The sequence below is a fragment of the Electrona antarctica genome (genome assembly GCF_951216825.1).
Source record: "Electrona antarctica genome assembly, chromosome: 18".
NCBI lineage: Eukaryota > Metazoa > Chordata > Actinopteri > Myctophiformes > Myctophidae > Electrona > Electrona antarctica.
Window position 1 is genome coordinate 13123150 of NC_136799.1, and position 12569 is coordinate 13135718.

The 12569-nt window shown below is 44.5% G+C and overlaps 1 protein-coding gene across 1 annotated transcript in view; it reads right to left on the reverse strand.

The window, feature by feature from the left end:
* The window catches only part of LOC306942867 (myelin transcription factor 1-like protein), a gene marked incomplete at its 5' end in the record, with an annotated part of 89226 nt that overhangs the window by 18107 nt on the left and 58550 nt on the right, over positions 1-12569 (reverse strand). The window contains 5 exons of the mRNA XM_079529015.1: positions 339-422; positions 694-756; positions 1873-1941; positions 8880-8942; positions 9587-9714. Of these exons, the coding sequence (XP_079385141.1) occupies positions 339-422; positions 694-756; positions 1873-1941; positions 8880-8942; positions 9587-9714 (407 nt within the window). The remainder of the gene's footprint in view (positions 1-338; positions 423-693; positions 757-1872; positions 1942-8879; positions 8943-9586; positions 9715-12569) is intronic.

Consider the following 12569-nt stretch of genomic DNA (forward strand, 5'->3'; position numbering starts at 1 on the left):
AATATGTTGTATTATTGCAACGCTGGGTGTTACAGGGTTAAAGTACTACTCATTATGCAGAAGGTCCCATTTCACTAGTTTTCAAACAAGCAACTTCCATCTACAACTTCGATCTACTTGTAGATCGGCTATTTTCAAATAGGGCTGAAGTGGAATCTATGATTTGTCATAATTAAAATCTACAAAGTAACTAGTAACTTAAGTGTTAATTGTAGTGGAGTAGACGTATAATATTTTACTCTCCAAACAAGTGTAGTGGAGTAGAAGTAAAATTACTGAAAATTGGAAATACTTTTTTTTTTTTTTTTTAGACTGATGAGACAGAATATTCCAGTTACCTGATTGGCTCCTGGTCCTCCTTGTTCTCCTTGCTGTGGATGATCTTTATCCCGCTCTTCCTGGCCCGCGGACACCCTGAGAGACTGAAGACAAATCACACTGCGTTAGTACTGCGATAGTCCACTAAAACTATAGCGAGTATGGATGTACTGTCTGCTTTGGCAGTACGTATATGGCGGGAAGAGAACAGATAAAGCGAAGAGAGAGAGAGAGAGAGAGAGAGAGAGAGAGAGAGAGAGAGAGAGAGAGAGAGAGAGATCTGCAGTGTGGTTACAGTGCGTGCGTGCGTGCGTGCGTGCGTGCGTGCGTGCGTGCGTGCGTGCGTGCGTGCGTGCGTGCGTGCGTGCGCTTTACCTTCTGTGTGAAGCGTAGTTGCCAGTGATATGCCCCGAACCATCGCACCCCGGTGTCGGGCACCTGGGGACACAAATAGCACAAAACGACTCAGGGCCTACAGCAAAAAGTACAATACTGAGGTACAGGCAATGCATGGTGTAAGATAGAGCACTGTGGCATCATGTCCATGCTAATGTATAATATACATTTCAGGATACAAAACATTTCCTACCAAACAAGCACACATGATCCTGACATCAGTCAATCAGCCTCTTTACAGCTCCTCAGAATCACAGTTAAACAATGTACTTGCACACCTGTTTAGTCGCCCTGCTGCTAGCCAAACTAGTATGAACGGACTGACAAATAAACCGCTTAACCACGCTAACCCCAGCCGTATAGTGGGGAAACTTTCGCTGAAAATTGCCGATCGACAACATCTCGTCTATCAGCTATTTTCAGCAATAGTGGTTAAAAAGCAGCTCGCAATCACCAATAATTAGCTATGTCTGGGAAATATGTTATTTCTGGTTTCACAATTTTATACATCAGTAACGGTTCTCAAACCCCATAATCCTGAGTGTACAAATCTCAACTCTATATACGCTCAGAGTTACAGACATGTAAGGGTCCATTTGGAACATATAGCCCCCTGAATTTGAGAACCATTGCTATAATGCTATTTATAATCACCGTTTGTGTTTGTGAGAACCATATGCATTAACCATTTAAACCTATTAGGCCCCTTTTCCACCAAATAACTTTGGTTCTAGAACTGGTTCCATTCTAGATTCTTGCATGTTGGTGCTTTCACGGAACCAGACATTTTTTGGTTCCAGTTCCGAACCAACCTTTAGGCTTCTGAACCAATCCATTTTCAGTGGAAACACTCTGAACTGGTTCAATATTAGGCAGGGAAAAACCCCTGGTGGAAAAAGGCCTAGGAGTCGATCAGGGCCAGCTCTGAACTTGGTCCTTACATCAAATCACTTTGCCGGAAATAGCCAATCTACAAGCTCACAATGCGGCATGCTGCTACGTACTGTGAGCTTGTGGATCTGCTATTTCTGCCCGAGAATAACGACACCAAGGACCATGTGGTTAACCGGGATGACCTGTTTCTGGGTAGAATGAACACACTATTTAAGAAATCATTGGAGAGAAAAAAAGAAGTCTGTGACTTCTCTCATTCCTTACTTGAGCTCTTGAGCGTTGGTGGCCAACATACTTCGAATGCTTTTATCAGCTAAAGGACAACCTGAGAGACTGGAAAATAGCAGCAGGTTAGCCTGGCAAGAAGTGACACGATGAGCCAACCACTGAAGCACAACACATTATTATTCACAGAACACGTATTTAAACATATACACACAAAATGGTTTGACTAGGCTGGAAATGAAAGAAAGCCATGGTGCAAGTGCAGGGGAGCCGATAGAGACGTTAACCCTCTGAATGTTTCAGTTCAGTTTGATCTGTGTTTTATTATGCACAGCCCAACACCTCCTACAGAAGTGTTAGATGTGCTAGCATACAGTAGCACATCTCGCAGATGTGTTATGCACAATTTTATGTTATGCGCCGGCAACAACATGCACCCAAATGTATCCCGTGGTTACTTGCAAAAAGAGGTATGTATCCCTTGGATAATACTTGCAAAAAGAGTTGTACAGTTGGAGTCACGTTATGAATTAAAATGGATCATGAACTTTGGTAGAATGTTGGGTTGAACAGCTATCTGGTAGAATGTTGGGTTGTACAGCTATCTGGTAGAATGTTGGGTTGAACAGCTATCTGGTAGAATGTTGGGTTGAACAGCTATCTGGTAGAATGTTGGGTTGAACAGCTATCTGGTAGAATGTTGGGTTGAACAGCTATCTGGTAGAATGTTGGGTTGAACAGCTATCTGGTAGAATGTTGGGTTGAACAGCTATCTGGTAGAATGTTTGGTTGTACAGCTATCTGGTAGAATGTTGGGTTGAACAGCTATCTGGTAGAATGTTGGGTTGAACAGCTATCTGGTAGAATGTTGGGTTGAACAGCTATCTGGTAGAATGTTGGGTTGTACAGCTATCTGGTAGAATGTTGGGTTGAACAGCTATCTGGTAGAATGTTGGGTTGTACAGCTATCTGGTAGAATGTTGGGTTGTACAGCTATCTGGTAGAATGTTGGGTTGAACAGCTATCTGGTAGAATTTTGGGTTGAACAGCTATCTGGTAGAATGTTGGGTTGAACAGCTATCTGGTAGAATGTTGGGTTGTACAGCTATCTGGTAGAATGTTGGGTTGTACAGCTATCTGGTAGAATGTTGGGTTGTACAACAACCCAACATTCTACCAGAGTTCTTGTACAGCTATCTGGTAGAATGTTGGGTTGTACAGCTATCTGGTAGAATGTTGGGTTGTACAGCTATCTGGTAGAATGTTGGGTTGAACAGCTATCTGGTAGAATGTTGGGTTGAACAGCTATCTGGTAGAATGTTGGGTTGAACAGCTATCTGGTAGAATGTTGGGTTGAACAGCTATCTGGTAGAATGTTGGGTTGTACAGCTATCTGGTAGAATGTTGGGTTGAACAGCTATCTGGTAGAATGTTGGGTTGAACAGCTATCTGGTAGAATGTTGGGTTGTACAGCTATCTGGTAGAATGTTGGGTTGTACAGCTATCTGGTAGAATGTTGGGTTGAACAGCTATCTGGTAGAATTTTGGGTTGAACAGCTATCTGGTAGAATGTTGGGTTGAACAGCTATCTGGTAGAATGTTGGGTTGTACAGCTATCTGGTAGAATGTTGGGTTGAACAGCTATCTGGTAGAATGTTGGGTTGAACAGCTATCTGGTAGAATGTTGGGTTGAACAGCTATCTGGTAGAATTTTGGGTTGAACAGCTATCTGGTAGAATGTTGGGTTGAACAGCTATCTGGTAGAATGTTGGGTTGAACAGCTATCTGGTAGAATGTTGGTACGTTGAACAGCTATCTGGTAGAATGTTGGGTTGAACAGCTATCTGGTAGAATGTTGGGTTGAACAGCTATCTGGTAGAATGTTGGGTTGAACAGCTATCTGGTAGAATGTTGGGTTGAACAGCTATCTGGTAGAATGTTGGGTTGAACAGATATCTGGTAGAATGTTGGGTTGAACAGCTATCTGGTAGAATGTTGGGTTGTACAGCTATCTGGTAGAATGTTGGGTTGAACAGCTATCTGGTAGAATGTTGGGTTGTACAGCTATCTGGTAGAATGTTGGGTTGAACAGCTATCTGGTAGAATGTTGGGTTGTACAGCTATCTGGTAGAATGTTGGGTTGAACAGCTATCTGGTAGAATGTTGGGTTGTACAGCTATCTGGTAGAATGTTGGGTTGTACAGCTATCTGGTAGAATGTTGGGTTGTACAACAACCCAACATTCTACCAGAGTTCTTGTACAGCTATCTGGTAGAATGTTGGGTTGTACAGCTATCTGGTAGAATGTTGGGTTGTACAGCTATCTGGTAGAATGTTGGGTTGTACAGCTATCTGGTAGAATGTTGGGTTGAACAGCTATCTGGTAGAATGTTGGGTTGAACAGCTATCTGGTAGAATGTTGGGTTGAACAGCTATCTGGTAGAATGTTGGGTTGAACAGCTATCTGGTAGAATGTTGGGTTGTACAGCTATCTGGTAGAATGTTGGGTTGAACAGCTATCTGGTAGAATGTTGGGTTGAACAGCTATCTGGTAGAATGTTGGGTTGTACAGCTATCTGGTAGAATGTTGGGTTGTACAGCTATCTGGTAGAATGTTGGGTTGAACAGCTATCTGGTAGAATGTTGGGTTGAACAGCTATCTGGTAGAATGTTGGGTTGAACAGCTATCTGGTAGAATGTTGGGTTGTACAGCTATCTGGTAGAATGTTGGGTTGAACAGCTATCTGGTAGAATGTTGGGTTGTACAGCTATCTGGTAGAATGTTGGGTTGAACAGCTATCTGGTAGAATGTTGGGTTGTACAGCTATCTGGTAGAATGTTGGGTTGTACAGCTATCTGGTAGAATGTTGGGTTGTACAGCTATCTGGTAGAATGTTGGGTTGTACAGCTATCTGGTAGAATGTTGGGTTGAACAGCTATCTGGTAGAATGTTGGGTTGTACAGCTATCTGGTAGAATGTTGGGTTGTACAGCTATCTGGTAGAATGTTGGGTTGTACAGCTATCTGGTAGAATGTTGGATTGTACAGCTATCTGGTAGAATGTTGGGTTGTACAGCTATCTGGTAGAATGTTGGATTGTACAGCTATCTGGTAGAATGTTGGGTTGTACAGCTATCTGGTAGAATGTTGGATTGTACAGCTATCTGGTAGAATGTTGGGTTGTACAGCTATCTGGTAGAATGTTGGGTTGTACAGCTATCTGGTAGAATGTTGGGTTGTACAGCTATCTGGTAGAATGTTGGGTTGTACAGCTATCTGGTAGAATGTTGGATTGTACAGCTATCTGGTAGAATGTTGGGTTGTACAGCTATCTGGTAGAATGTTGGGTTGTACAGCTATCTGGTAGAATGTTGGATTGTACAGCTATCTGGTAGAATGTTGGATTGTACAGCTATCTGGTAGAATGTTGGGTTGTACAGCTATCTGGTAGAATGTTGGGTTGTACAGCTATCTGGTAGAATGTTGGGTTGTACAGCTATCTGGTAGAATGTTGGGTTGTACAGCTATCTGGTAGAATGTTGGGTTGAACAGCTATCTGGTAGAATGTTGGGTTGAACAGCTATCTGGTAGAATGTTGGGTTGAACAGCTATTTGGTAGAATGTTGGGTTGTACAGCTATCTGGTAGAATGTTGGGTTGTACAGCTATCTGGTAGAATGTTGGGTTGTACAGCTATCTGGTAGAATGTTGGGTTGAACAGCTATCTGGTAGAATGTTGGGTTGTACAGCTATCTGGTAGAATGTTGGGTTGTACAGCTATCTGGTAGAATGTTGGGTTGTACAGCTATCTGGTAGAATGTTGGATTGTACAGCTATCTGGTAGAATGTTGGGTTGTACAGCTATCTGGTAGAATGTTGGGTTGAACAGCTATCTGGTAGAATGTTGGGTTGTACAGCTATCGGGTAGAATGTTGGGTTGAACAGCTATCTGGTAGAATGTTGGGTTGAACAGATATCTGGTAGAATGTTGGGTTGAACAGCTATCTGGTAGAATGTTGGGTTGTACAGCTATCTGGTAGAATGTTGGGTTGAACAGCTATCTGGTAGAGTGTTGGGTTGTACAGCTATCTGGTAGAATGTTGGGTTGAACAGCTATCTGGTAGAATGTTGGGTTGTACAGCTATCTGGTAGAATGTTGGGTTGTACAGCTATCTGGTAGAATGTTGGGTTGTACAGCTATCTGGTAGAATGTTGGGTTGTACAGCTATCTGGTAGAATGTTGGGTTGTACAACAACCCAACATTCTACCAGAGTTCTTGTACAGCTATCTGGTAGAATGTTGGGTTGTACAGCTATCTGGTAGAATGTTGGGTTGTACAGCTATCTGGTAGAATGTTGGGTTGTACAGCTATCTGGTAGAATGTTGGGTTGAACAGCTATCTGGTAGAATGTTGGGTTGAACAGCTATCTGGTAGAATGTTGGGTTGAACAGCTATCTGGTAGAATGTTGGGTTGAACAGCTATCTGGTAGAATGTTGGGTTGTACAGCTATCTGGTAGAATGTTGGGTTGAACAGCTATCTGGTAGAATGTTGGGTTGAACAGCTATCTGGTAGAATGTTGGGTTGTACAGCTATCTGGTAGAATGTTGGGTTGTACAGCTATCTGGTAGAATGTTGGGTTGAACAGCTATCTGGTAGAATGTTGGGTTGAACAGCTATCTGGTAGAATGTTGGGTTGAACAGCTATCTGGTAGAATGTTGGGTTGTACAGCTATCTGGTAGAATGTTGGGTTGAACAGCTATCTGGTAGAATGTTGGGTTGTACAGCTATCTGGTAGAATGTTGGGTTGAACAGCTATCTGGTAGAATGTTGGGTTGTACAGCTATCTGGTAGAATGTTGGGTTGTACAGCTATCTGGTAGAATGTTGGGTTGTACAGCTATCTGGTAGAATGTTGGGTTGTACAGCTATCTGGTAGAATGTTGGGTTGAACAGCTATCTGGTAGAATGTTGGGTTGTACAGCTATCTGGTAGAATGTTGGGTTGTACAGCTATCTGGTAGAATGTTGGGTTGTACAGCTATCTGGTAGAATGTTGGATTGTACAGCTATCTGGTAGAATGTTGGGTTGTACAGCTATCTGGTAGAATGTTGGATTGTACAGCTATCTGGTAGAATGTTGGGTTGTACAGCTATCTGGTAGAATGTTGGATTGTACAGCTATCTGGTAGAATGTTGGGTTGTACAGCTATCTGGTAGAATGTTGGGTTGTACAGCTATCTGGTAGAATGTTGGGTTGTACAGCTATCTGGTAGAATGTTGGGTTGTACAGCTATCTGGTAGAATGTTGGATTGTACAGCTATCTGGTAGAATGTTGGGTTGTACAGCTATCTGGTAGAATGTTGGGTTGTACAGCTATCTGGTAGAATGTTGGATTGTACAGCTATCTGGTAGAATGTTGGATTGTACAGCTATCTGGTAGAATGTTGGGTTGTACAGCTATCTGGTAGAATGTTGGGTTGTACAGCTATCTGGTAGAATGTTGGGTTGTACAGCTATCTGGTAGAATGTTGGGTTGTACAGCTATCTGGTAGAATGTTGGGTTGAACAGCTATCTGGTAGAATGTTGGGTTGAACAGCTATCTGGTAGAATGTTGGGTTGAACAGCTATTTGGTAGAATGTTGGGTTGTACAGCTATCTGGTAGAATGTTGGGTTGTACAGCTATCTGGTAGAATGTTGGGTTGTACAGCTATCTGGTAGAATGTTGGGTTGAACAGCTATCTGGTAGAATGTTGGGTTGTACAGCTATCTGGTAGAATGTTGGGTTGTACAGCTATCTGGTAGAATGTTGGGTTGTACAGCTATCTGGTAGAATGTTGGATTGTACAGCTATCTGGTAGAATGTTGGGTTGTACAGCTATCTGGTAGAATGTTGGGTTGAACAGCTATCTGGTAGAATGTTGGGTTGTACAGCTATCGGGTAGAATGTTGGGTTGTACAGCTACCTGGGCAGGATATGACATATCGTTGCTGTCGGGCAGAAACCTTTTGTCTCCGTATTTATACTTTATTTTTCATTATACTTGATCACAATAGAGTGAAGAGACGCGGTTTGAGCTCCTAGATCTGCTGCTTTTGCCATTTTTGACCTTGAATCCTGAAAAGTAACAGTTCTGGACCTACAAGGTTAAAATAAATGTTGTCAATCGCCTTTATCCGCTGCTTCTGTGCTGTTGAAAGGTTTCTTTAACACAGAAGCAACAGATAAAGGTGATTGGACAATATTTGTCTCCACCAGACCGAAGGCATGGGGAGAGAGTATGTTTGGACTTCGTATCACGCCAGAGGTAGCCATGCAACCCACGTTGTCTACCAACATTCAACATGGCTTTAAGTCCAGTCTTAGTCCATAAGCCATAATAAACCTATTTCAAGGGGGACAATCTCAATGGACCGCGTGCATAAAGTACAGTAATGTCACTTATGTCAGTCAGTTCCCTGGATTGACATTCCACTTACTCTGAGCCAGAAAGTGCACAGTGAAACTGCCAACTGTGCATGGTGGAAAAAGAGCCAAGGACTGACTGACATTGATCCAGGAGGCTAACATGTTTCTGCAACACATGCACGGCTTGTGCTCCTTTCGTGTCATTATTATTATTATTATTATTATTATTATTATTATTATAGTCAAAGGGTTAAGGCATCAGGAGTCTGGACAGTCTGGTCGAGGAGGTAAGCTGAAAACAATAACTCGGGGAGAGATAAAGACTCGGTAAACCTAGTGGTTCCTAAACGTTTTAGTCCAAGACCTAAAAGAGAAATTACGGTAGATGTTTGCTCGGGACCCAAACTAGTGAAAATAGCAGATCTGCAGGCTCAGGTGTGAGCTTGTATATCGGCTATGGTCACTACACTTCTTCAACATTTGCTTTCTAATTTATGGAATTTATTTTATTTTTATTTTATTTATTCATGAAATTACTTTGGGGGAAATAAATCATTGAATTTGTTTTTTAATTCAAATAGGTAGTGTTTGGGAACTAGTGTGGTTTAAACCACAAGGAGAAATGGAAGTCACACCTTTGATGTGAGGCGAAATCGCTCGTCAAGTGACCACTTCCATCACATCCCGGTGTAGGACATCTGCCACCAGGAAAGATACATTAGAAAATCAGCCCACAGAAAATCAAAACGGGGTTGAGTTTCTTTCTTTTCTTTTTAAATTTGTCTTTTTAGTTTTATAATGTTTATAAATTCATTGTTTCCAGTTTAGCTTCACTGCCTGCGATACGCTGGTTGTAATAATTGGCCCAGAGACCATTTGACTCATTGTGATGCAGAGACCGATTAGTGCTACCGTACGTGCCGTCACGCCAAAGCATCGGAAGAGAGATGGAAGATACAATGGAAGCCATAGAGAGCAGAAGCTATACCGTATACTAGCGTAGAGGGCTGGAGGGGGGAGGGGTACAAATGCTGCCATGGCGCGATGTATAGCTGCAAGCCACCGGGCAATAGCTCCAAGAGGAGAAGAAAAGGCTGATCGTGAAGCTCGATCTATATACTTCGTGGCACCGAAAAATAGCCGACTGTCAAGCTCGGTATAGCTTGTCGGTCGGCTACTTTTTGCCGCGTGTCGTTGTGCGATGGAGCATGAATTATGCATGGAGCAGGCCAGGGGGAGCACAGGGTGGAGTGGGCAGCAGCAAGCAGGTGGGAGGTTGGGGCACGTAGGGGTGAGGGGGGGGGACAATGTGGTCGGGTGGAGAGGGGAGGGGTGATCTTACGTTATCAGGTCCTTCTTGGTCTCCTTGCAGTGGAGGTACTTGGGCTGCTTGGGACTGCAGGGCATGCTCACGTCTGCAGCGTACGCACGATCGTCCAGTAGGTCATGGAACGGGTCCAACTCGTCTGGCTGCAGGAGGGAGGGAGGGAGGGAGGAGGGAGGGAGGAAGGAGGGAGGGAGGTAGGGAGGGAGGGAATGAGGAAGGAGGGAGGGAAGGAAGGAAGGAAGGAAGGAAGGAGGGAGGGAGGGAAGGAGGGAGGGAGGGAATGAGGAAGGAAGGAAGGAAGGAAGGAAGGAAGGAAGGAAGGAAGGAAGGAAGGAAGGAAGGAGGGAGGGAATGAGGAAGGAAGGAAGGAAGGAAGGAAGGAAGGAAGGAAGGAAGGAAGGAAGGAAGGAAGGAAGGAGGGAGGGAGGGAGGGAAGGAGGGAGGGAATGAGGAAGGAGGGAGGGAGGTAGGGAGGGAGGGAATGAGGAAGGAGGGAAGGAGGGAAGGAAGGAAGGAAGGAAGGAAGGAAGGAAGGAAGGAAGGAAGGAAGGAAGGAAGGAAGAAGGAGGTAGGGAGGGAGGGAGGGAGGAAAGAAGGAAGGAAGAGATAGATGACTTTAAGGCTTAACAGGCCTGCTTCTTGGTCTCTTCTCGTCACAGAAATTAACCGCATGAACCTATTCTGGGGCGAACATTCCATACACTCAAGATAGCACATCTCCATGCAGGTAGTACAGTAGGCTACTGGGAGCTGATGGTAGGTGTGGCGCTCCATCTCCCAGGGGTCTTCTTACCGCATTGAAAGAAACGGGGATAGACTACCGCGCTCTCGGCCGATACCGACAATAAGCCTCTCCCACCTACTTTACTTGCCCTGTCAATTTGGATATGTTCAAAGGAAGGAAGTGTTGATGGAGAAAAAGAGGAGACCTAGTGTAGACCCCTGGGGGACTCCGGTCAAGCACATATAGGGTTTAAGTAGTTAAAACAGAAGAATCAGGTCCTCAGAGTTCATAAAAGCTTCAGGATATATCGTTACCCATTACCCCCCCCCCCCTCTCACACACACACACACACACACACACACACACGCACGCACGCACGCATGCACGCACGCACGCACGCACAAAAGACGCTTTGTCAATTTGAATGCTAATGGTTGAGCCTGGGTGACTTTGTTGAAGCTCACCTGTCAGTCTCTAAAGCTAGAGAGAATAGCTTCCCAGGGAGAGAGGAAATAATGACTTAGCTCGCTGCCAAGTGTGTGTGTGTGTGTGTGTGTGTGTGTGTGTGTGTGTGTGTGTGTGTGTGTGGCACCAGCACGCTTGTGTGTACACATTGCAGACATCCCGGTGTGCACACCTCGCAGCACGTGCATGGGAGGCTCACAGCACGGTATGAGGTGCAAAGCATAGCCCCGCCACTAGATGGCACTGTGGCTTAGCCTCAGATCGCTTGCATGGGAGCAGGCAGGCAGTGTGTGTATATGCATGCATGCAGGGGGCTGTGTGTGTGTGTGTGTGTGTGTGTGTGTGTGTGTGTGTGTGTGCTTTGTCTGCAGTGCAAGCAGCCGGGGCTGCGGGCACGGCGGCTGTCGATGCAAAACCGCTCCCCCCCCTTGCCCCCTCCCGTTGTCCCAGCGTACAGTATGTACAGTAATGCCCATAAGGAGACAGGTCCAGAATACGGCCCAAATTACCCAGCATTCAAGCTGTCTTGGGGTGCGCGGCGCTGGGTCGGCCGGTGAGCTCCTCTAATTATAGGGAGCGGAGGCTGTGAGGGTGCAGACAGCAAGACACGCACATGCATAGCATACATATTATATAGATAGGGACAGAGCATGCATACATATATATATATATATATATATATATATATATATATATATATATATATATAGAGAGAGAGAGAGAGAGAGAGAGAGAGAGAGAGAGAGCATGCATACGGTACATATATACTGTATAGATAGCATTCAGAGAGGATGCATACATATCGATAGAGAGCTCAGAGAGCATGCACCTGTATACTGTAGATAGAGCATGCATACATAGAGAGAGAGAGAGAGAGAGAAAGATAGAGAGAGAGCATGCATACATAGAGAGAGAGAGAGAGAGAGAGAGAGAGCATGCATACAGAGAGAGAGAGAGAGAGAGAGAGAGCATGCATACATATTATAGATAGAGAGAGCATGCATACATATTATAGATAGAGAGAGAGCATGCATACAGAGAGAGAGAGAGAGAGAGCATGCATACATATTATAGATAGAGAGAGAGCATGCATACAGAGAGAGAGAGAGAGAGAGCATGCATACATATTATAGATAGAGAGAGAGCATGCATACAGAGAGAGAGAGAGAGAGAGAGAGAGAGAGAGAGAGCATGCATACATATTATAGATAGAGAGAGAGCATGCATACATATATATAGAGAGAGAGAGAGAGCATGCATACATATATATAGAGAGAGAGCATGCATACATATATAGAGAGAGAGCATGCATACATGTGCACTGCATTATGCTGTACAATACATGTGCACTGACACACAGCCAGACACACATGCGCGCACACACATGCATGCATGCATGTACAGTTGTACACACACACACACACACACACACACACACACACACACACACACACACACACACACACACACACACACACACACCGGGGTGTTGTGCAGCGGGCACATTGATTTCCAGCCGCTCTTTGATGAGATGAGCTATTCCGATTCCCTCCCAAGGTGCTACTTTGCATAATTCATTTTTGGGAGAAGAGGAGCGAAATGTAAAAACAGAAAGCCAGCATGCAGGGAGCGTGATCCAAAACAGAGGCAGCTACCCCGGTGCACTGCAACGCTGACATCAATTAACATGCAGATTCATTAGGCTTTTCTTACCCCTCCTCAACCCCCCCATGCCGTCCCACCCCGCTCTCCGCCCTAATATGACTTTCTAATGATTCCAAATATACCTGTGAGTCAGCCTGGGAAGTA